The sequence below is a fragment of the Cygnus olor genome, chromosome 2 (genome assembly GCF_009769625.2).
Source record: "Cygnus olor isolate bCygOlo1 chromosome 2, bCygOlo1.pri.v2, whole genome shotgun sequence".
Taxonomy (NCBI): domain Eukaryota; kingdom Metazoa; phylum Chordata; class Aves; order Anseriformes; family Anatidae; genus Cygnus; species Cygnus olor.
In genome coordinates this window covers 18089663-18111574 of record NC_049170.1, presented here as the reverse complement: position 1 = coordinate 18111574, position 21912 = coordinate 18089663, and the positions used below count along the sequence as shown (strand labels likewise).

The 21912-nt window shown below is 38.6% G+C and overlaps 1 protein-coding gene across 1 annotated transcript in view; it reads left to right on the top strand.

Annotated features, from left to right (window-relative positions):
* Positions 1 to 21912, top strand: part of MYO3A (myosin IIIA) — a 114960-nt gene that overhangs the window by 74093 nt on the left and 18955 nt on the right. The window contains 14 exon segments of the mRNA XM_040548931.1: positions 4607 to 4760; positions 5654 to 5742; positions 7512 to 7569; positions 7572 to 7640; positions 7764 to 7934; positions 10145 to 10224; positions 10844 to 10921; positions 13479 to 13684; positions 15777 to 15888; positions 17200 to 17226; positions 17228 to 17363; positions 18019 to 18048; positions 18051 to 18104; positions 21324 to 21447. Coding sequence (XP_040404865.1) covers positions 4607 to 4760; positions 5654 to 5742; positions 7512 to 7569; positions 7572 to 7640; positions 7764 to 7934; positions 10145 to 10224; positions 10844 to 10921; positions 13479 to 13684; positions 15777 to 15888; positions 17200 to 17226; positions 17228 to 17363; positions 18019 to 18048; positions 18051 to 18104; positions 21324 to 21447 — 1388 coding nt within the window.

The following is a 21912-nucleotide window of genomic DNA, read 5'->3' as shown; positions in this document are numbered from 1 at the left end:
TTTTGCACCAAGTGATGCTGAAAAAATTTCTACAGGAATGAAAGTTACAAAGAGAATTGCTCAGTATTCAAAAATCCATTATACTAAATGTTTCTCATAGCATTTAATGTCACTGTTATACTCCTGATGTGGTTTTGCTAGTTTTCAATAAACTTTTCCAACTTTTTGGTGTATACCATTATGTCGAAGATGAGGTGAACAGGCAGAAAAAATAGGTTCACAAAGGGATGCTTCTGTTATTGTAATAAAATTTCATGCAGAATATAAATACTTTCCTACTGTGCCCACACTTTTCCAGTCCAAAACTATATGGCCCCACATCAATATTTGCAGAACCAATGCAGAATAATAGAAAATGTTTTGTGATTACAGGGGATACCCAGGGCTGCTCTTTAAAATTCCTTGTTACTGAAAATATAGAATAAGTATTTCTTTCTCTTCTAAAAGACCTCAAAAGTCAGTGTTTGTGTAAATGGTATTGCAACACCACTGAGGCTACACCTGTGCCTCTTGTGGGGTGTTCAGGCTGACAGCAGTCACAGGGTCTGCCTCTGCACAAGGCTAATTGTGTAGTGGCAACTGGAATGATTGCTCCTATTCTGTGATGGAAAATAATAATCTGGAATTTGGACTCATGGATGAATATGCAGATTAGAATGAGATAAAATATTTAATTTGGCTATTTAATATTTAAATTTTATAATGATTTTGAATCTGTTTGGGTGGAAATCCAAACCTTATGTGAAAACATATAATTTTCTTGAAAGGAATAATTGCACTTCATAATGAATTTTCCCTTATCGTGCACATCTAAGGAACTAAGAGGATGAGGTACAAGCCATTCAGCAGCACCCCTCTCAGACCAACCTTTTTAACTCCTTGGTTCCAGATTTAACAAAGCACATAAGCTCCATCTCCAGGTTCCCAATTCACCTTTGACTTCGTAAACAAAAGTTGGAGCTAAAATACTTTGTTGTCTCAGCCTGGTTCAGTGGTACAACTAATACCATGTTGTCAGAGATTGCACAGCTTTCATCGTGTGCTTTTTCATGAACAAGAGATTGAGTCTGCCTAGAGACTTCCGAGGGACACTGCTTATGTAGCAGCAGGAGGCTCAGGGTATCTACTACAGCAGAGTATCTGTGTGCCAGAAGTCAAGTCAAAATGAAAGGCATTTTTTCTTTATTGTTGAGTACATATTTGTATTTAAGAATAAAATGGGTTAGGCCTGAATACAATCTCCTTTCCCTGATTTAAGAAAAAGGCTGAGTATAGCCTAAACTAGATTAGATTCCCTGTAGGCAATGGAGAAAAACAGTTAGATCTGTCTCCACTGACTGGGGAGGTAATGTGGGCTCTCAAATTAGTCACTTCTTTTATGCGTATATTGTTAAGTGGAATGAATGCTGGCATGAGCTTTTGTTAGGTTAATAGTAAGCAAAGGACAACTTTTGTGCCTTCAGTCCTGTCCTTCATGGTGTTTCTCTAACATGTAAGCTACTGTACTGATGTAAGTTAATTCTCTGCTAGCTCCCTGCTCTGCAGGTAACGTTGTCCAGCCAGCCAGCTTTCCCATTTCTTTCTCATTTTGGATTCTTCTATAAAAATTAAACAGTGTAATGTCAAATATCTAAAATGTTTTGGAAAGTGGTAAGGTTATTGTCAGTTAGAAGGATGCTACTTTTGCATTTTATATGCAATGTGGTTTTTTTTTTGTTTGTTTGTTTGGTTTGGTTTGTTTTTTACATTCATGTAACAATCTTCTACCTTAACCTGGAAAATGTTTATTTTGAATTACTCTCTGGTGTTCCTATTTAAACCAAAGTGTCATTGTACCACATTCTCAGAAAAAATTGCATTACTTTTTTTTGTTAAGCATGAAGATAATTTTTAATGTAACTAATGATTCTTTTGTTATTAAGTGAAACCAGGCTGCACAAGCTAATATTGCCTAGTTTTGATCACAGAGAAGTCACCATAAAATACTGAGATGAGATAGGAGCCCAAGTATAAGTGAAACTCAGTCATTCCTTTTGACATCCCATCTATAGGAATACTGTCTAGTGGATTATGCTTTAGAATTTCAATGAGCAGCTGCTATTTTAAGGATCCTTCTTGTCATAAAATCATGGGAGATTACAGCATCCTGTAGCTGATTCAGCTTATTAATTCAAATAAGATCTATTTCATTACAGTTTCATGATGTGCATCATGAAAGCTTTTCTGCTTGCTGCTTGTATCTTAATAATATGGTTGAAGACCAGCAATTGCATAAGAAAATGTAATATGGTATCTCTTAATTCTGAGCCATCTGTCATGCCGGAGCCTGGAAGACTTGGTTATCAGCCATCCTCCAGGAGCCCATGGGAAGTGATGAAGTGAACTCGCTCCATATCCTACTGGGCAGATGGTAGCATTACAGAAACTGTCAACGCTCACATCCCATTCAGTTGTCAGGATGCAGGCACAAAAGGCTGAGTGGTCACATACACCAAAGGCTTTGAAGGTCAGGCCTTGCACGTTGGCAGTGCAGGAAGGGGGAGCTGATGTTGCTGCTATGCTGTTGCAGAGCAGCTATTAAAGAGTTCCTTTCAGTTTCAAGGAGATTTCGTCTATCAGTTCTCTTAACCAGCCCTTCTCACAAGCACTTGAAGTAGGAAAAAGTCAATCATTAGGTGTGTTGTCTAAGAGAGGAAGTCCTTCTTTGTCATTCATTAGGTGTTGTTGTCGAAGAGAGCTTCTTTGAGGATGTCAGTGTCACTGAAACACTCGTTTCTGACAGATTCATCCAGAGCAGTATCTTCTGCAATATCTTCCCTTTTCCCCCTTGATAAGAGTAGTCCTGATAACCCTGAGCAGTAACAGCTGGTTTCATGAATGTAACATCCGTGTGTCCGTACAGCCACAGCCTTCGGTAAAGCTTCCCCTACGCCAGTGTTATCTTTGGGAGGTAACACAGACTTATTCCTTTCCTGCCACTAGCTCCTACAGGTATATAATTAACTTCCTACCTATATCAGTGATACATTTATTACTCTTCTGTCTTGTTCTGCTACTCTGGTCATTGATTAAAATGAGAAGCAAAACTCCACCTGTCCACTGCTGCAGGGGAAAAGTGAATGAAATTAATATTATGCACCTGAGATGCAGAGCCTTCATGGGGCTGTAGGAGAGATTCTTATTGTTCACACCCTTGTATGATCATATAGACTGAGCCATAATCTATCCTTTGAATTAAGAGCATAATGAGAAATTAGATCAATCTGGATAATAGAAAAGTTTAGGTATATATTCTGTCTTCTCTCTCAAATGGATCAGCAGATCTATTTAGGTCAGTATTTCCAGGACAGTGTTATTGATTTTTTTTTTCATTTACAGTTTCTCTCTGGCTTAGAGATGAAGAGGTATGAAGTCTAATAATGTGTGCTTTTCTGTTGTATATGGCAGTTAACTGCTTTTTGAAACACTTCGTGTGCTGCCTTCTTCACTCACCCTTGACTGCCATTCAGACTCAAGTGAATGACACATAATGAAAGGTCATTGGGGTTAGAGGTCTTTGAACTCATTAATATTAGCCATCATTCATTTTCATGATACTCAATTTACAATGAATTCAGGATAGCACAACTGTGACATTACATCATCAGTTAATAAAACACTTTTATAAAGTCCTATCCTTTGGAAGAGAGATGTTTTTTTTTAAATAGATCAAAAGGCTTAATTACGTGTTTCATAATGTGGGGAGCAGTCCACACAGGACTGAAGGTAGCCCTGGTATATATGGGAGCACTGTGCAGTGGGTAACTGCTACTCCATTAGGTAATACAGGCAAAATTTATGGAGGGGTGGCAGTTCCTAGAACATCCTTCTCTTCGTAAATCCATGCCTGTCCTCTGACATGCTGAAGGATTAAAGAAAGCCATTCTTCTATTCATTGCATACAGTTTAACTGATTTTCTAGATTTTCAAGAAAAAACATTGCAACACCCATGGACACAGCTTTTGTTAATAGGTTACTCTCAGTCTCAATGAGAAGTCAAGGATATTTGCAGTCTTCAGCAAAGAAAAAAAAAAAAAAGCTCCTTTATCATCTTTTAATCATGCTGAATACTTTTCTGCAGTTCCTTAAAAGCAGTAAAAATTATTTTTATTTAATTTATTATAAATATTATTTATTTTTATATATATTATTTTATTATAAATAAAAATTATTATAAAATTTATTTAATTAATTTTTAGAAAGTATATGCACCATCCTTCTCAAAGTAAGAGCTTTTCCAGGTGTTTGAGGATGGGAGTCAAACAGTTGAGGCCTCTTTGATCTTGAGTCACTTTTGCAAATCTTGGCCACTGTACATCAGATAGGTCTAAGCAATAAATTGGGAATGTAAATATAGCTCCAGATGATTAAGAAATATCTTTTACACTGCAGACCAGGGGAGTAAGTAGAGACTGAAATCTATCTGCAAACACTTTCTGCAAATCTTTCAGTTCTACAAGTCTGGTTTTTTAGCTCTTGCATATTCGTGGGAAGCATCTTTACCAAATATGCCAGAGGAAGCCCTTAAATACATTGATAAAATGTGCCTTCTGTTGCTTGTTACAGAATGAGTATTTATATGAAGGTGTTGATGCAAGAGTTATAGAATATGAAGACAACAGACCACTCTTAGATATGTTCCTGCAGAAACCAATGGGTTTATTATCCCTGCTGGATGAGGAAAGTCGATTCCCACAAGCAACAGATCAGACACTTGTAGGTAAGTTTATGGTTTATTTTAAAAGTTTTGTATGATGTCTCCCTGTTACATTTCTGTTTGCAGTGTCCAGTTTGGGGTATATGCTAGCTGTGTATTTTCAGTGAGCCCACATTTCAGTATCACAGCATATTTCAGGGAGGCATGCATGCAAGGATGGAAACATCTTTGAAGTTGATTTAGGAAACATGATCAGTACAAATGAACCTAAGCTGCTGGTCCACATTTTTAATTCTTCTGCCTTCAGGAATTTTTAGCTACAGGGCTTAAAAAATAAAGATCAAACTGAGCTAGAGCTCTAGGTTCATATGCCAAGATGTTCAGCCGTAAAGTTCAGCTCTGAGATTGTCAATGAACCATATCTGAACAATAATTTTAGTACTCTTTAAGGATAATGGCTGCAAACCTGCTTCAGTGTCTTTCAGCAAGTTATGTGTCCTATTCTTTCTATTCAGAAATTAAAATTAAAACATCTGAATATGTTGTGATTTGGATCTTGATAATTTCAGTGCTTCTGAGTCTCCAGTACAGAGCCCCAGACAAATTGCTAAATGATTCCTCACAATTCCCCAGTGTGGTAGGAAAGATTACTACGTTGTTTCATACATGAAGATCAAAAGCTTAGAAAGGTAAATGATTTTCTGAGGTCACACATTAAAAAACGGTAAGAAAATAACTGATTCAAGAGCTCCCATATTCTCTACACAGTGCCTTTTGTTACAAGAACATTTTTCTTCCTTTTCCCTTAAAAACATCAGTCTGTTTTGTGCCACTGCATTGTCTAAGAAGTTAGACAATATCTTTAAAGGGAACTGGCTTCAGAAGACAATTATTGTACAATAACTCCAGTAAGATAAATTTAACTCCGGTAAGATAAACTATGTGTTTCATTCCAGAAAAATTTGAAGACAATTTGAAGTCAAAGTATTTTTGGAGACCCAAAAGAGTAGATCTAACCTTTGGGATTTATCATTATGCAGGAAAGGTAAGAGACCTAATGATATTGGTTGGGGACTGGGGAACTGTAGGGCTGGAAGGAAATGGAAGAGGTCAACTGGGTTGGTTCTCAGCCTTCATCTATTCAGACCTGACATGGAAATGTTGGCAGTGCCATATACCTCAAAAGTAAATTGAAAATTTATTTTCCTTCATACACACATACACACAAAATCAATAACAGAGCTGTGTTTTTTCTTAGATGTCACCAAGTAAATGAACTGACTGTACTATAGCAGAACCAAAAAATCACCATTATGTAACGCAACTCTGAGCTTCTTGCCCTAACTGCCCTAAGTCTTCTGCTGTGCTTTCTCCCACTGCTTCAAATCAGGCTCCAGCTCCATTCTTTCTCCCTTTTAGCCCAAATCCTAACTCATTCACCCCATCAGCCTTACTTCTTAGTCCTGTACTTTGTCATCAGCCAGACAATGCAGGCCCTGCCTTCTGCTTCATTTGATGAACAGCATCTTGCCCTCCTCTAGATGACTTATTGCATATGCCTTTACAACCTCAGGAGGAGTTGCTGATGTGCTGAGGGAAGATGCCACTGGCCAGCTGAACCTTGCCTTGTGGAAGCACGAGCTCCCACTTCCTTTTGAGCTCTTTTCAGGGGTATAGATTGGGCATCACTGTCTCACATGGGAAACTGTGTTATGCCTCTGCAGTACTGGAGCAGTTGGCCTGGAAAGAGGCAACATCCTGCCCATCTGATGGAAGATAACTTGCCCCTTGTATAACACAGCCAGCTAGAAAAGACCAGGGGTGACTCCTCTGAACCTCACCTTCAACTGACTAACATTTCACAAGTGTGGCATATGTCACTGCTGAGGAGCAGGGAGACATCTCTGCCTGTACCATTCCCGATATCAGCCACTGAAGCTGGGGATGCCACCAGCCCTTTCCAGTGTTGAACATCATTTTTCATTAGGAAGTTTCTCCCACTACCTAACTTAAATTTCCATTGCTGTGATTTAAGCTCATTACTTTTAGTCCCATTTACTGTGAACCTGGAGAACATTTTTTCCTCTTCCTTTACAAGCTTTTTTTTTTTTTTGTAATTTAAGATTGTCAGTGGGTTGTTTTTTGTGCTTTCTTTTGAAATTAAACATGCCAGTATCTTCTACCTTTTGTTACCTTTTGGCCAGGTTTTCTTGTGGTTCATTTCATGAGTCCTGGAGGTACATTTTGAGTTAGGTATACCATACCTGCATGTGTTCAGAGAGATTTCAATTGCAGATTGTGACTTTGAAGGCTGCCTCTATAATTAATACAGAAATCTCTAGGAAGAGGATCCCTAGGAAGAGGATTGCTCCTCTGGGGCAAGTGCGGCACAATATGAGTGGGACAGAAAGACTGCACAATCATATGGGTAATACTGTGTGACAGGGTTGAAAGCAAGTGCATTGTTAATTACGTGTTCACTCCTGAACTGGTGTAAAGGAGGATTACAGTGTGGTTGTCCTACTGCTGGATCCACACTGGCTAAAACTAGTGTTAACACATCTGCGTTAGGGAAAAGAAGTGTCTCAAACTTCCTTGGAGTAATAGATTTGCTTTTAGTGACCTGCACCATAATGGTTCTCAGTATTGAAAAGTTAAAACTGTCAGTGATCTAAAGAAGACTGTGAGTGAGAGTAAGCCTTGTGGCAGAAAAACTATTTGTGTCTAATATATTACAAGCCACATGCCAGAGTACTTAAATTTACAGTTACTTTCCAAAAGCCCATAAGATGCATAAATGCACTTTTTAAACAGGTTCTGTATAATGCGAGTGGATTCCTAGCCAAAAACAGAGATACCCTGCCAGCTGATATTGTCTGCTACTGCGATCATCTGAAAACAATCTGATACGACAGTTGGTAACCCACCCTCTTACAAAAACAGGTATTGCTGTTCTGGTAATCTTCCTATCCTCCTTCTCTAGCCTTCATGCTGACCACTGCTGGGTTTCATATGACCATTTATTGACGACTTTATACACTTTGTGGCTTAACTTTCCAACCCTAGAATCTATACAGAATGGAGCCCCTGCCGTCTCAAGCTGCAGGGGAGGGACTGGTCTGGTCAAGTGCGAAGGAAGTGGTAGAGGCTTCTTTCAGGGTCCCCTCTTCAGGTTAGGGGCACGGGACAGGGAGTGGAGTGCATCACTTTTGTTGAGGACTGAACAGAAAGGATCAGGTAAGTCACTGGCCTTTTTTGGACAGGGTATATGTAAGTTGCCTGTTTGTCTCAGTGCAATTTTTCCCTAAAGTAGTAGGAACTAAAGTAGTAGTCCTAACACCTACTGCAAAGAGTGAGGAGACACTCCTCTATTTCCCCATTCTTAGTCCTTTATTGTGTCTAACTGTTGAGGTCCTAGTTGCGAACACTCCCTCAGGGAGTTTTTAAGGGAGTGGAGGAAAGTAACTGGCTCTACAGAAATTGCTCCTAAGTTGCACCTCAGACGAACTAGGCCCTTTGTACAGTGTCCTACTTGCCTTTTTAAGATGGTAGGTAAGTCTCCTTACAACCAGAAACTCTAAGTGGCAAATACCATTTGTGTCCTTTCTTTAAATTCTACCATGAGGTTACCCAGTAACTGCTGTTACATTATGTATATTATAGCCAGGCAGGAGTTATTTGTTATTGTGTAGTATTGCTCCCTGTGTGAGGGCACTGATGCTGTATAGTAAGTACTTTGCAACATTACGTTCTTGTACAGCTACAAGGGAGACAGGAAAGCTAAATTGGAAGAGCCTAATGGAAATTTCTCTAAAATTTTATCATAGCTTACAGAAACTGAGGTTTTGGCAAAGCCACTATTCTTCACAAAGGTAGCTTTGCTGGAGAAGTGCAAAATTCAGTCCCTAAGGTCTTTTTTAATCCAGTATTCTCAAAAAAGCACTAAGCACAGTGTCCTTCCCTGAACTTTTTAATGTGTTGATATCTGCTGAGATTTTAAACTATAATTTCTATGGAGCCAAGGTCAGAGCCCAAATGGTCCCAAGAACTTTTGTTATGTTTTGCAATATAACTCTGAAGGTTAATCTTCTTGTTAAACATTATCAAACATTGTAGCCTTTTGAAACTGACCTAAACCATCCCACATCCAGCCAACTAAAAGCTAGTTTTCCGGTCTGTCATTCATCTAGAATCAGTGGAAATGGAGAGGCATATCCAGAGTCCAGCCCATCCTGCCTGCCATCTCAGGTGTTTCTCTTAGGATGGGATAAATCTCTTCTGAAGGTTCCTCTCTTCATGGAATACAACAGGAATCCTATAGACACCTTATGTCCAGACAGCTAATGTTAGGTATAAGTAATCCTCTGTCTTTCCATCCCACCCTGTGACATTCAGCTAAGCACAGGGGATTTTTGGCACTTGATATCATTACATAATAGATGGCACATTAGCTGAGCATCCATATAGTTGCAGCTATTTATCCAACTCTTATCCACCTGTTACTGATAGTACCTGAGCACAGAGAGAGATTACAGGCTCTTGCAATGTGTAATGAGATGTCAGATGTATGATGTTATTAGCAGAAGCAATTGCAGCATGCAGCATTGGGTGGGGTTTATCAACATAAAGTGACATTGTGTAAAGGCCAGAAGCATTTTCATTATTCCTTTAGAAGACCAGTTTCTGTATAAACCACTTCTGTGAACCTCTTCCAAATCATTATGACAGGGGTCGTACTTGACTAAGAGTTCCAAGGTTGGAGTTTTAAGACAAAGTCTATGATAGTAAACAAAACATAGCCAGTGAACAGTAGCTGAAACACTGCCGCAGGATTGCCCATTTTGATTAATTGTAAGCAACCCTCCCTGGGCCACTTCTGGTCCACGTCAGCTAGCATTCTCCCAGGAATACCCAGGCACATGTCACAACAAAGTGCAGGCCAGCAATGATTTCCAGTGAGCTCTGTGGGAGGACAGAACCCTATTTTTACCAGTTAGTTAGAAGAGTAGAGAAGTATACAGTTTAGCTGTGTAGACTTGAGTCATGCCATGTCACTTGACCTCAGGGCCAGAGAGGGGTGCTAGCACATATTTTTAACGAATATATGTGTAGCCTTAGAACTAGGATAATAAAATCATCCTTAGGGTAAAAGGTCGTGGATGCTAGAAGATACACGTTTTTTTACCTTCTGCAGCAGTCTGTTTATTTTTTTGCTCTAGTAGGTGACATAAGTGCTGAAGGAGGAAAATTCAGCCCATGTTCCATCATCATGCAATTTCTTCAGAGCTTGTTCCATCCCAAGGTGAAAAGAGAAATGAGGACATGCTCAGAAAAGTCAACAACCTTTATAATCATATGGTTACACTTAATAAGGTGGTTTAACATACTTTTTAGTTTAGATGAGATCTAAGCATTTTGGTACGTTGCATTCTTTCATCTTCCCATAGGTAACCTGGCACACAGTAAAAGCAAAACTACAATCAGTTACCAGATGTGGACCCCCCAGAAATCAATCAGTCATACGAAGGTAAGAAAACTGATTTTGTGATTCTGCATTTAACCTTGTTTTAAACTAGAAAGGAAATACTGTTATTGGTACTGAAAGTGAGCAAGTAACCCCTTCGATGGTTTTTTTTCCCTCTCCTGTTTTTTTTTCTGTTTAGCTGGATATCTTTGTGTTGTGCAATTCATATTCCTTCCGTGAGGTAAAAACCTAACATTTCGCTTCTTTCTGGCTATAGTTTTATAACAATTTCATAAAAAAATTACTTCCTAGCTATATTGTAGCAAAAAGAGAAATTAAAATTTTGGTGTGGAGTACGGTCATGTTCCACAGAGAGTGACCACAATAGCAGTGGCACCAGAATAACAAACAGGACCTCAGACATTGTCAGGTTATTTGTAGCAGTTATTTAGATGTTCTGTTATCAAATTGTGTCCTTGGTGTGTGAATGTTTGTGTATTGTGTAGCAAAGTAATGTAATGGTGTAACTACTTTGTGCTAGTGATCATGCAGTAACTTTCTCAGTTTTGAGTACTTTTTTTAATTGATGATTTTCTCTGAGGGTGGTTTGCTGAGGCATTGGGAAGGGCATTACATACTCAACAGAGATAAGAAGTGTCTTTTTTTCTCTTCATCCATATAGAATGAAGCAGGAGATACCGGACATCATCCAAGAGAGACAACCAGTATGAAAACACAGACAGTTGCTTCTTATTTTAGAGTAAGATATCAGATCTTTTAATTTCTTTTTCTAGAGTAGAATGCATATTTATTCTTTTACCTTTTGAAATGCACCTGTTGAGTTAGAGTCAGCAGTGACACATTTAGAGTTTGTGAGCTGCTTATAGGGCTCAGCAGTCTATGCAGTACAAATATAAAGGAGATTGTGATGTTTCATCTCTAATTGTACTCAACACACAGCCACGTTTCCATCACGATGATGCAGGATGATTGATATGAATTGTCTTTCACTCGCCTGCTTTTCCCCAAAGGAGATAAGGGGAAGTTGGATATCAGTCATTTAACATTTCCTTAAGAGTTTAAGAAGTAAAAAAGCAAAATTAATTAATTTGGAGCAGGAGCTACAGAGGAAGATCTTGACTCCTCAGAGGCTATTCTGTGTGCATTCTTTTGGCTCTTTTATCAGTGCTCTTCATTTTTCCAAGCACTGGCAGTGCTGCTGATCCTGCCATAGAAAATAGCTGTGAAAAGCATTGTTTCCTCCAAAATCATGCACAGAGTTGGCTTAATGGTGCCCAGGTCTGAATTTCCAGCTCCTCTTATCTCCCAGCAAAAATGTAAAGGTGGCTCAGGTAATCTTCATGACCTTTAAGAGTTCATTTACATCTATGACAGAGAGCAGTAAGGAGCAGGATCTCTGTTTAGTAGACTTAATTGCATAGCTTTTGGGACTGTCAAAGATAATTCCAGCCCAGGTATCATGGTGATCCAAAGCTGGATGGCGTTTTAACGTTCTGGATGGAGAAATGTATTGAATCTACTTCAAAGCTCTTGTCTTTGATTCAGTGCATTACCAACAAGTCTAGCAACTGAAGCTGTGAAGGATTCATTATATTTGCACTTTCCTGTTACTATTTGCTGTAGTGGAAATCCCTGCTCAGATCATGCTAGCTAATGCTCTCAAATGAAGATTCAGCTTCATCCCTACTGGTTTACTCATATGCAAATATCCAAGGGTGATTGAGAAAAGCATCTGCTACCTCAGGCTGAGTAGAAAAAATATATATATCCATTAGCCTGCCCTATTTGTTTGTGTTCCGTTGCCACATGAGTGATAAATCTAATTAAGCACTTTGCTGCTTGGTGCAGCATTTGTCCAAAATGGGATTGCATATTTTAATAGGAAACATATGTCTCTTGATGTCCTACACCAGTTTCATGTATCTAACCTACTGCTGAACTGCATTACATCCTGGCTGCCTCTTTCTGTTGAGTCAGGCTGAATCCTGAGTAATGAGCCTCTTCACTTGTGTTTCTATAAGATATTCCCATGAAGCAATTTTATGAAATACAAGTCAAGCTTGTTTACAGCCAAATTCACCTCAGTTGTCATGGGGAGCTACAGGCAGCATCCCTTTGTTAGCCTGGCACCCTGGTGAGGTGGGAAGAGTGCAACTTTTGAATTGTGATTTTGTGCATTTCTAGTTTTACCCTCCTCAAAGGTTTGTTCCTGGCAGGGCAGCTGTAGTGTCACCATCAGCCCTAATGAACAGGATATTCTGTATCAGAATAGAGTAAGCAGCCCCTCTTCCAGGGTGACTTTAGGTTCCTCCATCCTATTGAAGGGATGGCAATATTTACTGGCTTGCTGCACTTCCACTGTCCACCCTTAGACTGATGATTTACTCTCTGGACAAATAAAGATCTTCAAATATGTGACAACAGGAAAAAAAATGCAAGTGGGTTGTAATTGCCTAACAAGAGTCCAAGAAAAGGAAAGAAGTATAAGGAGAGTTTCTATTGTATATTAGATGAGCTGATGTATCTGGCAAACATGGAGAGGCTTCCAGGGACACTACCCCTTCGTCAGGTCTGACAGCATTTAACAGCCTTTAACAGCCACACTGTCAATAATAAAGCTCAGTAACAGCTGCACAATCCAATGCCAGGCTAACTGATGCAGTTGCCCCAAACACCTATTTGTTCTCTGTCTTCAGTATTAGGCATAAAATGGGCATTCATGTGCTTGTGCATTTCATGAGAATAAGTGGTATGCTTTTAGAAATATTCCTCATTTAACATTCCCTTCTGCAGTTGTACTCAGAATTCAGTTATGACTTCGCAAACAGTGCTTTGCTTCTGCTAAATGTACAGCTTGATATGAACTTGGTGTGGCAGACAGCCTAACACCTGCTGCTATATGCACTGGTCTTCAAGGGAGCCTGCAAAAAAGAGATCATTTTTTAGAACCATAATTAAAGATAATGCTGCTTCCAAAACCAAAGCAGGTGTTCAGTTATTGGCAGTACCATAAATTTTGCATATACCAAAACTGTACTTTGTGAGAATGTCCTGGGTGGACTGTGATACGTCCATGTGGAGCCAGTTTCTCTAAAGTATTATGCTGATCTTTTCAAAGCTAGAACTCATGTTACACAATTTACTTCATCTATCACTAAAGTACCAGCTTACTGAAATCTAAATGGATTTGCACATGAAATAAATCTGATCATATGAAATGAAATTTCAGCTACACGTGGACCTGCATAAAAGTTTTATACTTCTCCTGATAGCAAATATCTTGTTCCTTTCTGCAGTATTCCCTGATGGATTTGTTATCCAAAATGGTCGTTGGCCAGCCTCATTTTGTCAGGTGCATCAAGCCAAACAATGATCGGCAGGCAAACAAGTTTGATAAAGAAAAAGTGCTGGTTCAGCTGCGTTACACCGGAATTCTGGAGACAGCAAGGATTCGAAGACAGGGTTATTCACACCGCATACTCTTTGCTAACTTCATAAAACGGTAACATTGATGTGAAGAAGTGCCTTTTTCTCTTCTATCGTTGCTGTTCAGTGTTGGTTAAGCATCAGCAATGCGTTTGGCATGGTATTTAAAGAAAAAATACAGAAACATTTCCTGTTAGAAAAGAGATTACAGGCTGGACGACAGGATAGCTCAGGCACAAGATTGGTAAGCCTTTTTGGATTGGTAGGGAAAGATGATGCATCCCAGAATGACTGTTTCATGCTCCATCTGCATTTGATTAAATTATTTGTCGTGCTTATAATCTGAAAATTTTCTTCAAAGACTGGAGGGTTAGAAATGTAATGCTTCAAATTAAAATGGAGAATCTGGAGAAAGAGCCTCTGAGAAGCACCACCATTTCTCTAGCTCTTGATGTTCAGCACTGTGCAACATCTGCCTTTGCAGGGGGGTGATAATTTGGAATGGCTAATCTAGGACTGAGAAGTTCATTAAGTTCATAGTTCTGTTTGAAATATGCTTTCTAAGTATTAGTCATTTGTTAGAAGATAATGAACTCACTATTATTTTATAATCCCTTTAACTCTCTTCTTCTGCCACCTCAAAAAATTAATACTGAGCATTTAACCTAGACTTCTCCTTTACAAATAAAGACGCTGATTATTTGCCTCAATCAGAACTTAAGATTTATGGAATGGGGAGTAAAACTGGGAAGAAGCAAGCAACACCCACTCAGACAGAAATGCTTAAAAGTAACAGTGCACTAGAAACAGAGAGCTAGCCGCAGAGTGCTGCTGGCACAGAAGGAGAGGAAAGAGGAAGTAAAGTTTTTATAGCTCAGTATCTGGAAAGAGTATTGCTGGGACTATTACTGTCTTGGAAGAGTGCAGGATGAGAAAAGGTAGTTATCACTGCACCAAGTGTTGTGGCTTTTGGTTGCTGCTTTTTATCAAAAACTTTGCTGTGCAGGTAAAAGAGAGACAGTCAGTGAGCACAATGGGGAAGCTCTCTAGAGAGCGTGCCCCTGATTGCAGTGAGGCTGTGCAGGTCTGAAGCACTGATGATATGGCGCTCACATAGACCTGGATTTTTAAATACCTGTCTCTTTGTCTTTCTTTTATTAGTAGTTGAGACTTACAGGTAGACCTAGGATATTTTAAAAGTTATTTTGTTAAAATAAACCAATTCATTGTGTAATAAAAAATATATATATACATATACATACATATATATAGGAATTGGTGGTCATAATACAGGAATAAGCATTGTCTCCTTTTTTATAGTCCTCTGCGAAATTATCTTCATCTAAAGTTGGTACAACCCAACTTAGTGTATAAACTTTGAGTAACGAGAGAAAAAGCAGAACACAGTGTCAGGAACACACATAATGGTATTCACATATTTTTTCTGAATTAAAAAACAAAACAAGACAAATAAATCAAAACAACACAAGTATAGTTCATTTTGTAATGAAATTACATTCTGGAAAATGCAAGTGCTTTCCTACCTACCAGCTGAGTTGGTATGTTACAGGTAATTTTTATGCATGAGCATCCTGACCTCTTTTCTCAGTCAGAGTTAGTTCTGAGAAATTAGTTTGCCAAATTAAATGCTTACATGATATGTCAAAACATTAAATATTATGTTCCAAAAGGATCTACAAAGCTGAATCCAAGAAGGTAACAAGAGCTGGGATGAATCTCACATGTTTACCATCTAAGCACTTGAAATAAAATAGGAAATCTTCACGACATTTCTAGATATGAAGTAAGCTAATTTAGGCAGAAAAACACAAATATTTTTATCTTGCCACTGAAATCACTTTCACAGAGAGTCAGAGCAGCAAAGGACTGGCACACAGCCCCATTTGGGTTGCACACTTTTTTAAACCTTTCAATGTTGACATAGAATTAAACAGCCCTCCAGGGTGTGCAATATGTCACTCATCCACTTTTAATTGAGTTTCTTAGTGCTGCATATAAATCACAGCAATTTTTTTAGTGAGCTGGTTTTTTTTCAGTGCTATGTTTTCTTTCATGCAAATGTTTTTATTATTTAAATGAATGATTTAAATTTATTTGCATATATTGTTCACCGTTAATGGAATAACGAATCATATATTTGTCTTTAGGTATTATCTCATCTGTTACAAAACAAATGATGATCCTCCAGTCAGCCCGGAAACCTGTGCTGCCATCTTGGAAAAAGCTCAACTGGACAACTGGGTTCTTGGAAAAACTAAAGTAATTAGATATATATACACTGTAACAGCATTATTGCACTATGTCACTGTTAATTTATTAGACAATTGGTTTTCTCACCCATTTGATTGGAGTAGCTCTTGGTCTCTCCTGGTACTAAAACAAAAACAAAACAAAAAAACAGACTTTGCTGGGTAATGTTCCATGATACCTGGCTGAAATCCTGAGCCAGCAGTGTGTTAAAATTCTGATTGACTGTAATGAGGCCACAGTCTGCCTCACCTGTACAAAGCAGTATGTGACAATGACACTGCTTGCATCATTTTTCCAAAAATGTGATAGTGAGGATCAGCTCATACTTCTTCCTTGTAGCAGTCAGACTCACAAGGGGAGGGGAGAAGGTTTTCACCTTCCAGCCAGAGGGGTCTATGCTAGAGTTTGTTGAGGACTGGGAGAAGACATAGATCTCAGATACGTGAAGTCGGAGGAAGGCTTTTCTTGATATACAAGAAATATGTTTGTTCCCATACTCATGCCATTGGTTCTAGCTCACCAGCCTTCCCAGTGCACCCAAGAGGCCCCCCCGGCCCTGACATGACGGATCCCAGGAGATCTGCCAGAAAAAAATAAGCTGTCAGACAAATACTGCACCAAGTCTCAGTCTTCTAATGTAACAGAAGTGCACGGAAAGGAGAGAGGGACAAATGGATCCTAGATGGATCCTAAACTGCACGAAATACAAACCACCTCAGAGCAGAAGAAACAATTCTTCTTCTGAGACATATTCCTGGATAGGCTGGACAAGCCATGAAGTTACCTCCTCCTCAACGTTTATTTCCCTTTGCTGTCTTAGTGAGGCTAATGGATAACATGCAGTGAAGGGAAGGGTGTTTTGAGATATGAGATCTATATGTATGTTTACTTAATTAGAGTTAACCTGTATCTGTACTAGAGTGATCAAAGATCACGGGGAATTCTGTAAAACGAGAGTAATTGTTGTCTTAATTGCACAAGCTCTATCTACATATTTTATTTTATACTAATGTAAACCAGGAAAGTGTTTGTATCCCTCATGCTGGGCTAGTTGTTAAGGATCTATATGAGCTTCATGCTTGATAAAAGCAATTTAGTAAATAAACAATGCCTTACATTTAAACTGGGAAAGTTCTAGATTTGCATCACCTGTATGCAATATACATCAGATTTCTGAGGTTAGTGAAACCGTCAGACTCTTAGGTTTGAAAACAGATTTGTAGTTACAGCCCGAGGTTTTGCACTGGGACTATGAAACACGGCCACTCTGTCTAAGCTGCATTAACTAGAACTACTGCTTGTCTGCTTACTCTTTTTAAGGTGTTCCTCAAATACTATCACGTGGAGGCAGCTGAATTTAATGCGAAAGGAGACAGTTGACATGATTATTTTGATTCAGGCTTATGTCAGAGGGTGGCTGGTGTCAAGGAGATACAAAAAGATAAAGGAACAAAGGGAACAAAGTGCTATTAAAATACAGTCAGGTAATAGTTTTAAAACATTTAACATTTTCTAAATCTAGCACATGTGTGTAGCTGATAGATGGATGTGCATGCCGGATGTGGATTTTGCTGTTTTTCTGCTGTTACATTTTACAAAATATCTAATACTTCATGATATTTGTTTTTATGAAGAAAAATTTCTTTTAACCAGCTTATGACAATCTTCTTACCAAAGCTACATTTATCAATGTTGCATTTAAAGACAGTTTTAACAATGGAAAGGACATGATTGCATAAATGATACTGTTATTAATAATATTCTGACATGCTCTGACAAGGTTGTGCAATATAATAATGGAAAATATAATGTATTAACTGTCCAAGACAATAAGACCAATTATGCCTTTGATGAAGACGTCAGTTGAAATTTTAATGTATTTCAAACGGCATCTTATTTTACATTTTGATTCTCTCATGTTTGTATTTATTTCATTCTTAATAATCTTACTCACCAGAAAATGTAGTTTTTTAGGAGATTCATATTGCTTGTGCTTTTTTGCCATTTTTGGAAAGATAAAGCCTGAAAAAACATATGAATATCTTAATGGAGGCCTATAATTCCTTACAGACTCTTTTTATTTTTAAAGCCTTTCTGTGTATCTTAATGGATTATTTATTTTTTCACATCTCTTTTCAGCTTACAGGGGTTTTGTTGCTCGTAAAGAATACACAAAAGCAAACGTAATCAAAAAATGGAAAAATACATTGTTAGACTTCAAGCAAGTAAGAATTGTTTGCTTTCCTTGTTTTTAACATGCTATCCAAACACAATATGTTGATCCAGATCCTTTGCTGTTACCTAGCTACACTGATTGACTATGCTCATTTACAGATACTGACGTATAATTTATCTATCTATATGCAGTGGTTGAGGCAGGTCAATGTATTCCACTACGTGTACCTCAAAGCAGCATAGAGGCCCTTCCACAGGTGGGAGGTGGGCTGGTTAAATGCCATGGCAAGACTTTCACTCCTAGTTTGTTATGTCTAATTATTGCAGCTGATGCTGTTGTAGCCCTGTATGAGATTATGTGCATATAATGTGTGTGTGCATGCTGTTCGGTTGGGAATAGGTTTTGCTACATATCAGTTATGTTTGAGAAGACTACAACCTGTAATTTCACTCGTATCTGATTCTTTTTTTTTTTGCCAGGACTCAGTCTGAAATTATTCTGCCACTTCTGCAGCAATAATCACCTTGCACCGTGTTGTATACTATATGACATCCCTTTTTTCCTTCCTTTCTGTCTCTCCTGTCCCTGCAGAGATGTCCCAGAGCCAGATGTAGTCTAAGCAGCTCTGAAATCAGTGGCAATACAACTCAGAGAGGCACAGGTCTGAAAACAGCTGGCACAAATCTGCACAGTGCTTTTAGTAATTACAAAGGTAGTTACCCCAAACATAAGCTAATGCTGCCAGTATCCAGGCTATCTAGATGTAAACTTCCTCTGATATGCCTTCATGGAGTATATACCAAACACTAGTGTTGGTTTTAATCATTGTCACAAGCATCTGTTAATTGCACTGAGCCAATGTTAGAGTGTACTGAAGAGCACTTTGCTGCAGTCAGTAGAATTTTATCAGCATAAAAAGCAAACCTAAAACCAGAATAAGAATTCAGTGATGTGCCAAAAATAATTACCCATCTGAAACTTGTCAATTATTGTAGAATATTTTGCAAATGCAAAACTAAGAATTTATCACTTTACTCAGTTTGTCGATCTCCCCAGTGTTTCCTCCGTCCACCTTCTTTATCTTGAACATAGTTTCAAGGTTTTTTTTCAGTGCGCAAGAAGCTAAAACAGAAGGAAGTCCATTTTTACTTAACTCTCAGAGTATTTTTTTCGTATTTATTTTTAAGTCAATACAAAACTTCTCTTCCAGTTGAAAGCAATGCTTAGATAGCTACAATATCAAAACAAAAGCAAACTTCAAAAGTGAACCAGAATAAGTCTAAAAAGGCCATATTGGCTTACATAGCATGTCCACTGACAATGTAACTTGATATATTTAAAAATATCTCCTGTTGACTTATTTTTAAAGGGAAATGGAATGAGAATTTGCCAAGAAGTCCAAGAAACTCTGAAAGTATTCAAATGCTTTACAATTTGCACTTTTCGAAAGCCCTGCCAGACAGCAAAATGAAACCCAAGTGTGCCACTTTGAACAAATATTTGAGTTCCTTTACTCTATGTCCAGTTATCAATATGTAATTTATGGCCTTTCATACAGTGCTTCTTACACCGATCCACTGCATCTAGTGTAGCCCAAGCTGGTCTAAATTGTGAGTAGGGAATGCTAAAGCAAAAACAAACAAACAACAAACAAAAAACTAACGTAACGTTTTATGAATGTGTTAGGACGACTGCTTATGCTCCTCTCCTGTTCTTAAGTGAACTTGACCTTCCTCTGTGATGCACAACACTCAGCACAGTTGGAATGAGAGTTCCTATATCTACCATCTCCCCAGGGTAGTTAAATCACCTGAATCCTCTATCCCATAGTCCTGCTATTGCATATGGAGTTAGAGTTCAACAGAAATATTTTGACAAAACACTTTGTTCATCTTATTTTGCCAGGGATTAGTGGATTTGTGCTGAATCTTTGAAATTGCAGGCTTGTCCAAACCACAGCACTGTGGAGAGTGTGCCAGTTTCCATTAGGAAATGATTTGCCAACTTCAGGAATTTTTGAAGCAACATTCTGAATGGGATTCAGTTTCTGATTATGACACCTCAGTGTAGATCTCTGAAAGTGACCTAGGTTTCTAAACTCCTCTATAGTCAGCAGAGCCTAGAGTTTGAGTAATTTTATTCTAAACCACCAAATGCTCAGCAAATTTGTACCTATATTGGTATCTGGTGCCATTTGAGATGCCCCAGGTTATCCTGTCTGGCCTCCAGCTTTATTTCATGTGGCACACCCAACTTCCCCTCAGCAGAAAGCCCAGTCTGTTTCGACATGTCTGCCAGCTCCATGTGGATGCTTTAGGCATCGTGGAGCATTTCAGATGGCACTAGATACTCACGTGCCAGCAAGCATATTAAGCCCCTAGTGACTAGTCATTGACTTTATCAAGAGGTTAGAGACTTAGCACAATTGCAAAGACCTTCTTATACACACCTAACTTTAGTTACCTTCACCTGGAGCTGAATCCCAGTCCTTACACTACCAACTGGTATAGTGGTGAGGGTGCATATGTGTCTGGTGAGAGACCTATCTTTGAGTATTTATCCTGGTTCACAACAGAAACTTGAACTTACACATGCCACAAAGCAAAAGTACTGAGTATGCTTGCCACAGTGTGCCTGGTTATTTGGGAGCTTAGCTCACTTTTCATACTGAGCTTTTTCATTTTGAATAATGAGTCTTTGCAAAAGGAGCATGAGCGAGGTCTGATGTAACTGCTGAGCTATAAAATTTTCAGTTTCTCTCTGATCTGGTGAATGTTCAGCTAAGGAATTAAAGTTCCAAGCCTGTGCCAGAAGACAGGCTGGTAATCTCTATAGCCTGATTGTCAGGTGTTTCCCAGGGAAATAAAGACCTTGAGTCAAATCAATTGCCTGAATCAGGCAAAGCAGGTACGTGGCGCTGAGAGCACAGTTTCTAGATGCACTTTGACAGCACTATGGTTCTGTGTTTTTCAACATCTTCCTTTATTTTTTTCATTCCAATAAAATACTGAGAAAGATCTTGCTTGTGTCTCATGTAGAACGGCTGCAGCTTTCTGAAATCCCAAAAGGTTTTGTGGGACAGAATCATTTCAGCTGAAATGTAATCATAATTACTGCCCCAGTCTGTATGCTCTTATTTCTCGTTTTTTTTGTTGTTGTTTGTTTTTGTTATTTGTTTGTTTAATAATGTTATCATTTAACTCTCTGAAATGTTTGGGATACCCATTGTTTGTTGCCTAAGGTTGTTTTATATTACAAATTATGTCAGTTGCCAGAGGATACTTACTCAGGAAGAAGAGGAAGGAACTAACTGGGGCAAGGAACAAAGCAGCAACAGTAATTCAGTCTCACTACAGGGGATATAAGGAGAGGAAGAACTTCAAAAAGAGGAGGTAGTAATGTTTTCCATCTCTTCTGTCACTGTGTCCCTTTTTAGTAACTACACTGATAAAACAGGGTGTAATCTAAAAGCGAAGCAAATTAGAATTATTCTAGATGTATATGTAGTAATGTACATTCACTTGGAGTTCTTTCAATGTCAGTAGGCAATTTTCTCATATTTTCAAGCTCAGGGAATAATGGCATATTTAGGGGAAGAAACAATACTGTGTTTTACCTGTAATGTTAATGTAACTTGTAAATGAAACTCTTTTTGGAACTGGCTCATTGCAAAAAAATGCTCAGACAAGAGCAAGAACTAGGCATCTGCAAGGAACTGCTCTCATCTTAAGTCACTGTCTGATAAGCATAGGTGATGACAAGCAGGAACCTAGAAGACTTGCTCAGATCAGACAGCTGAAAGTAAGGGGAGGCAAATCACTTTCTAATAATTCTGCAAGATGGCTGTATTCCCAGTC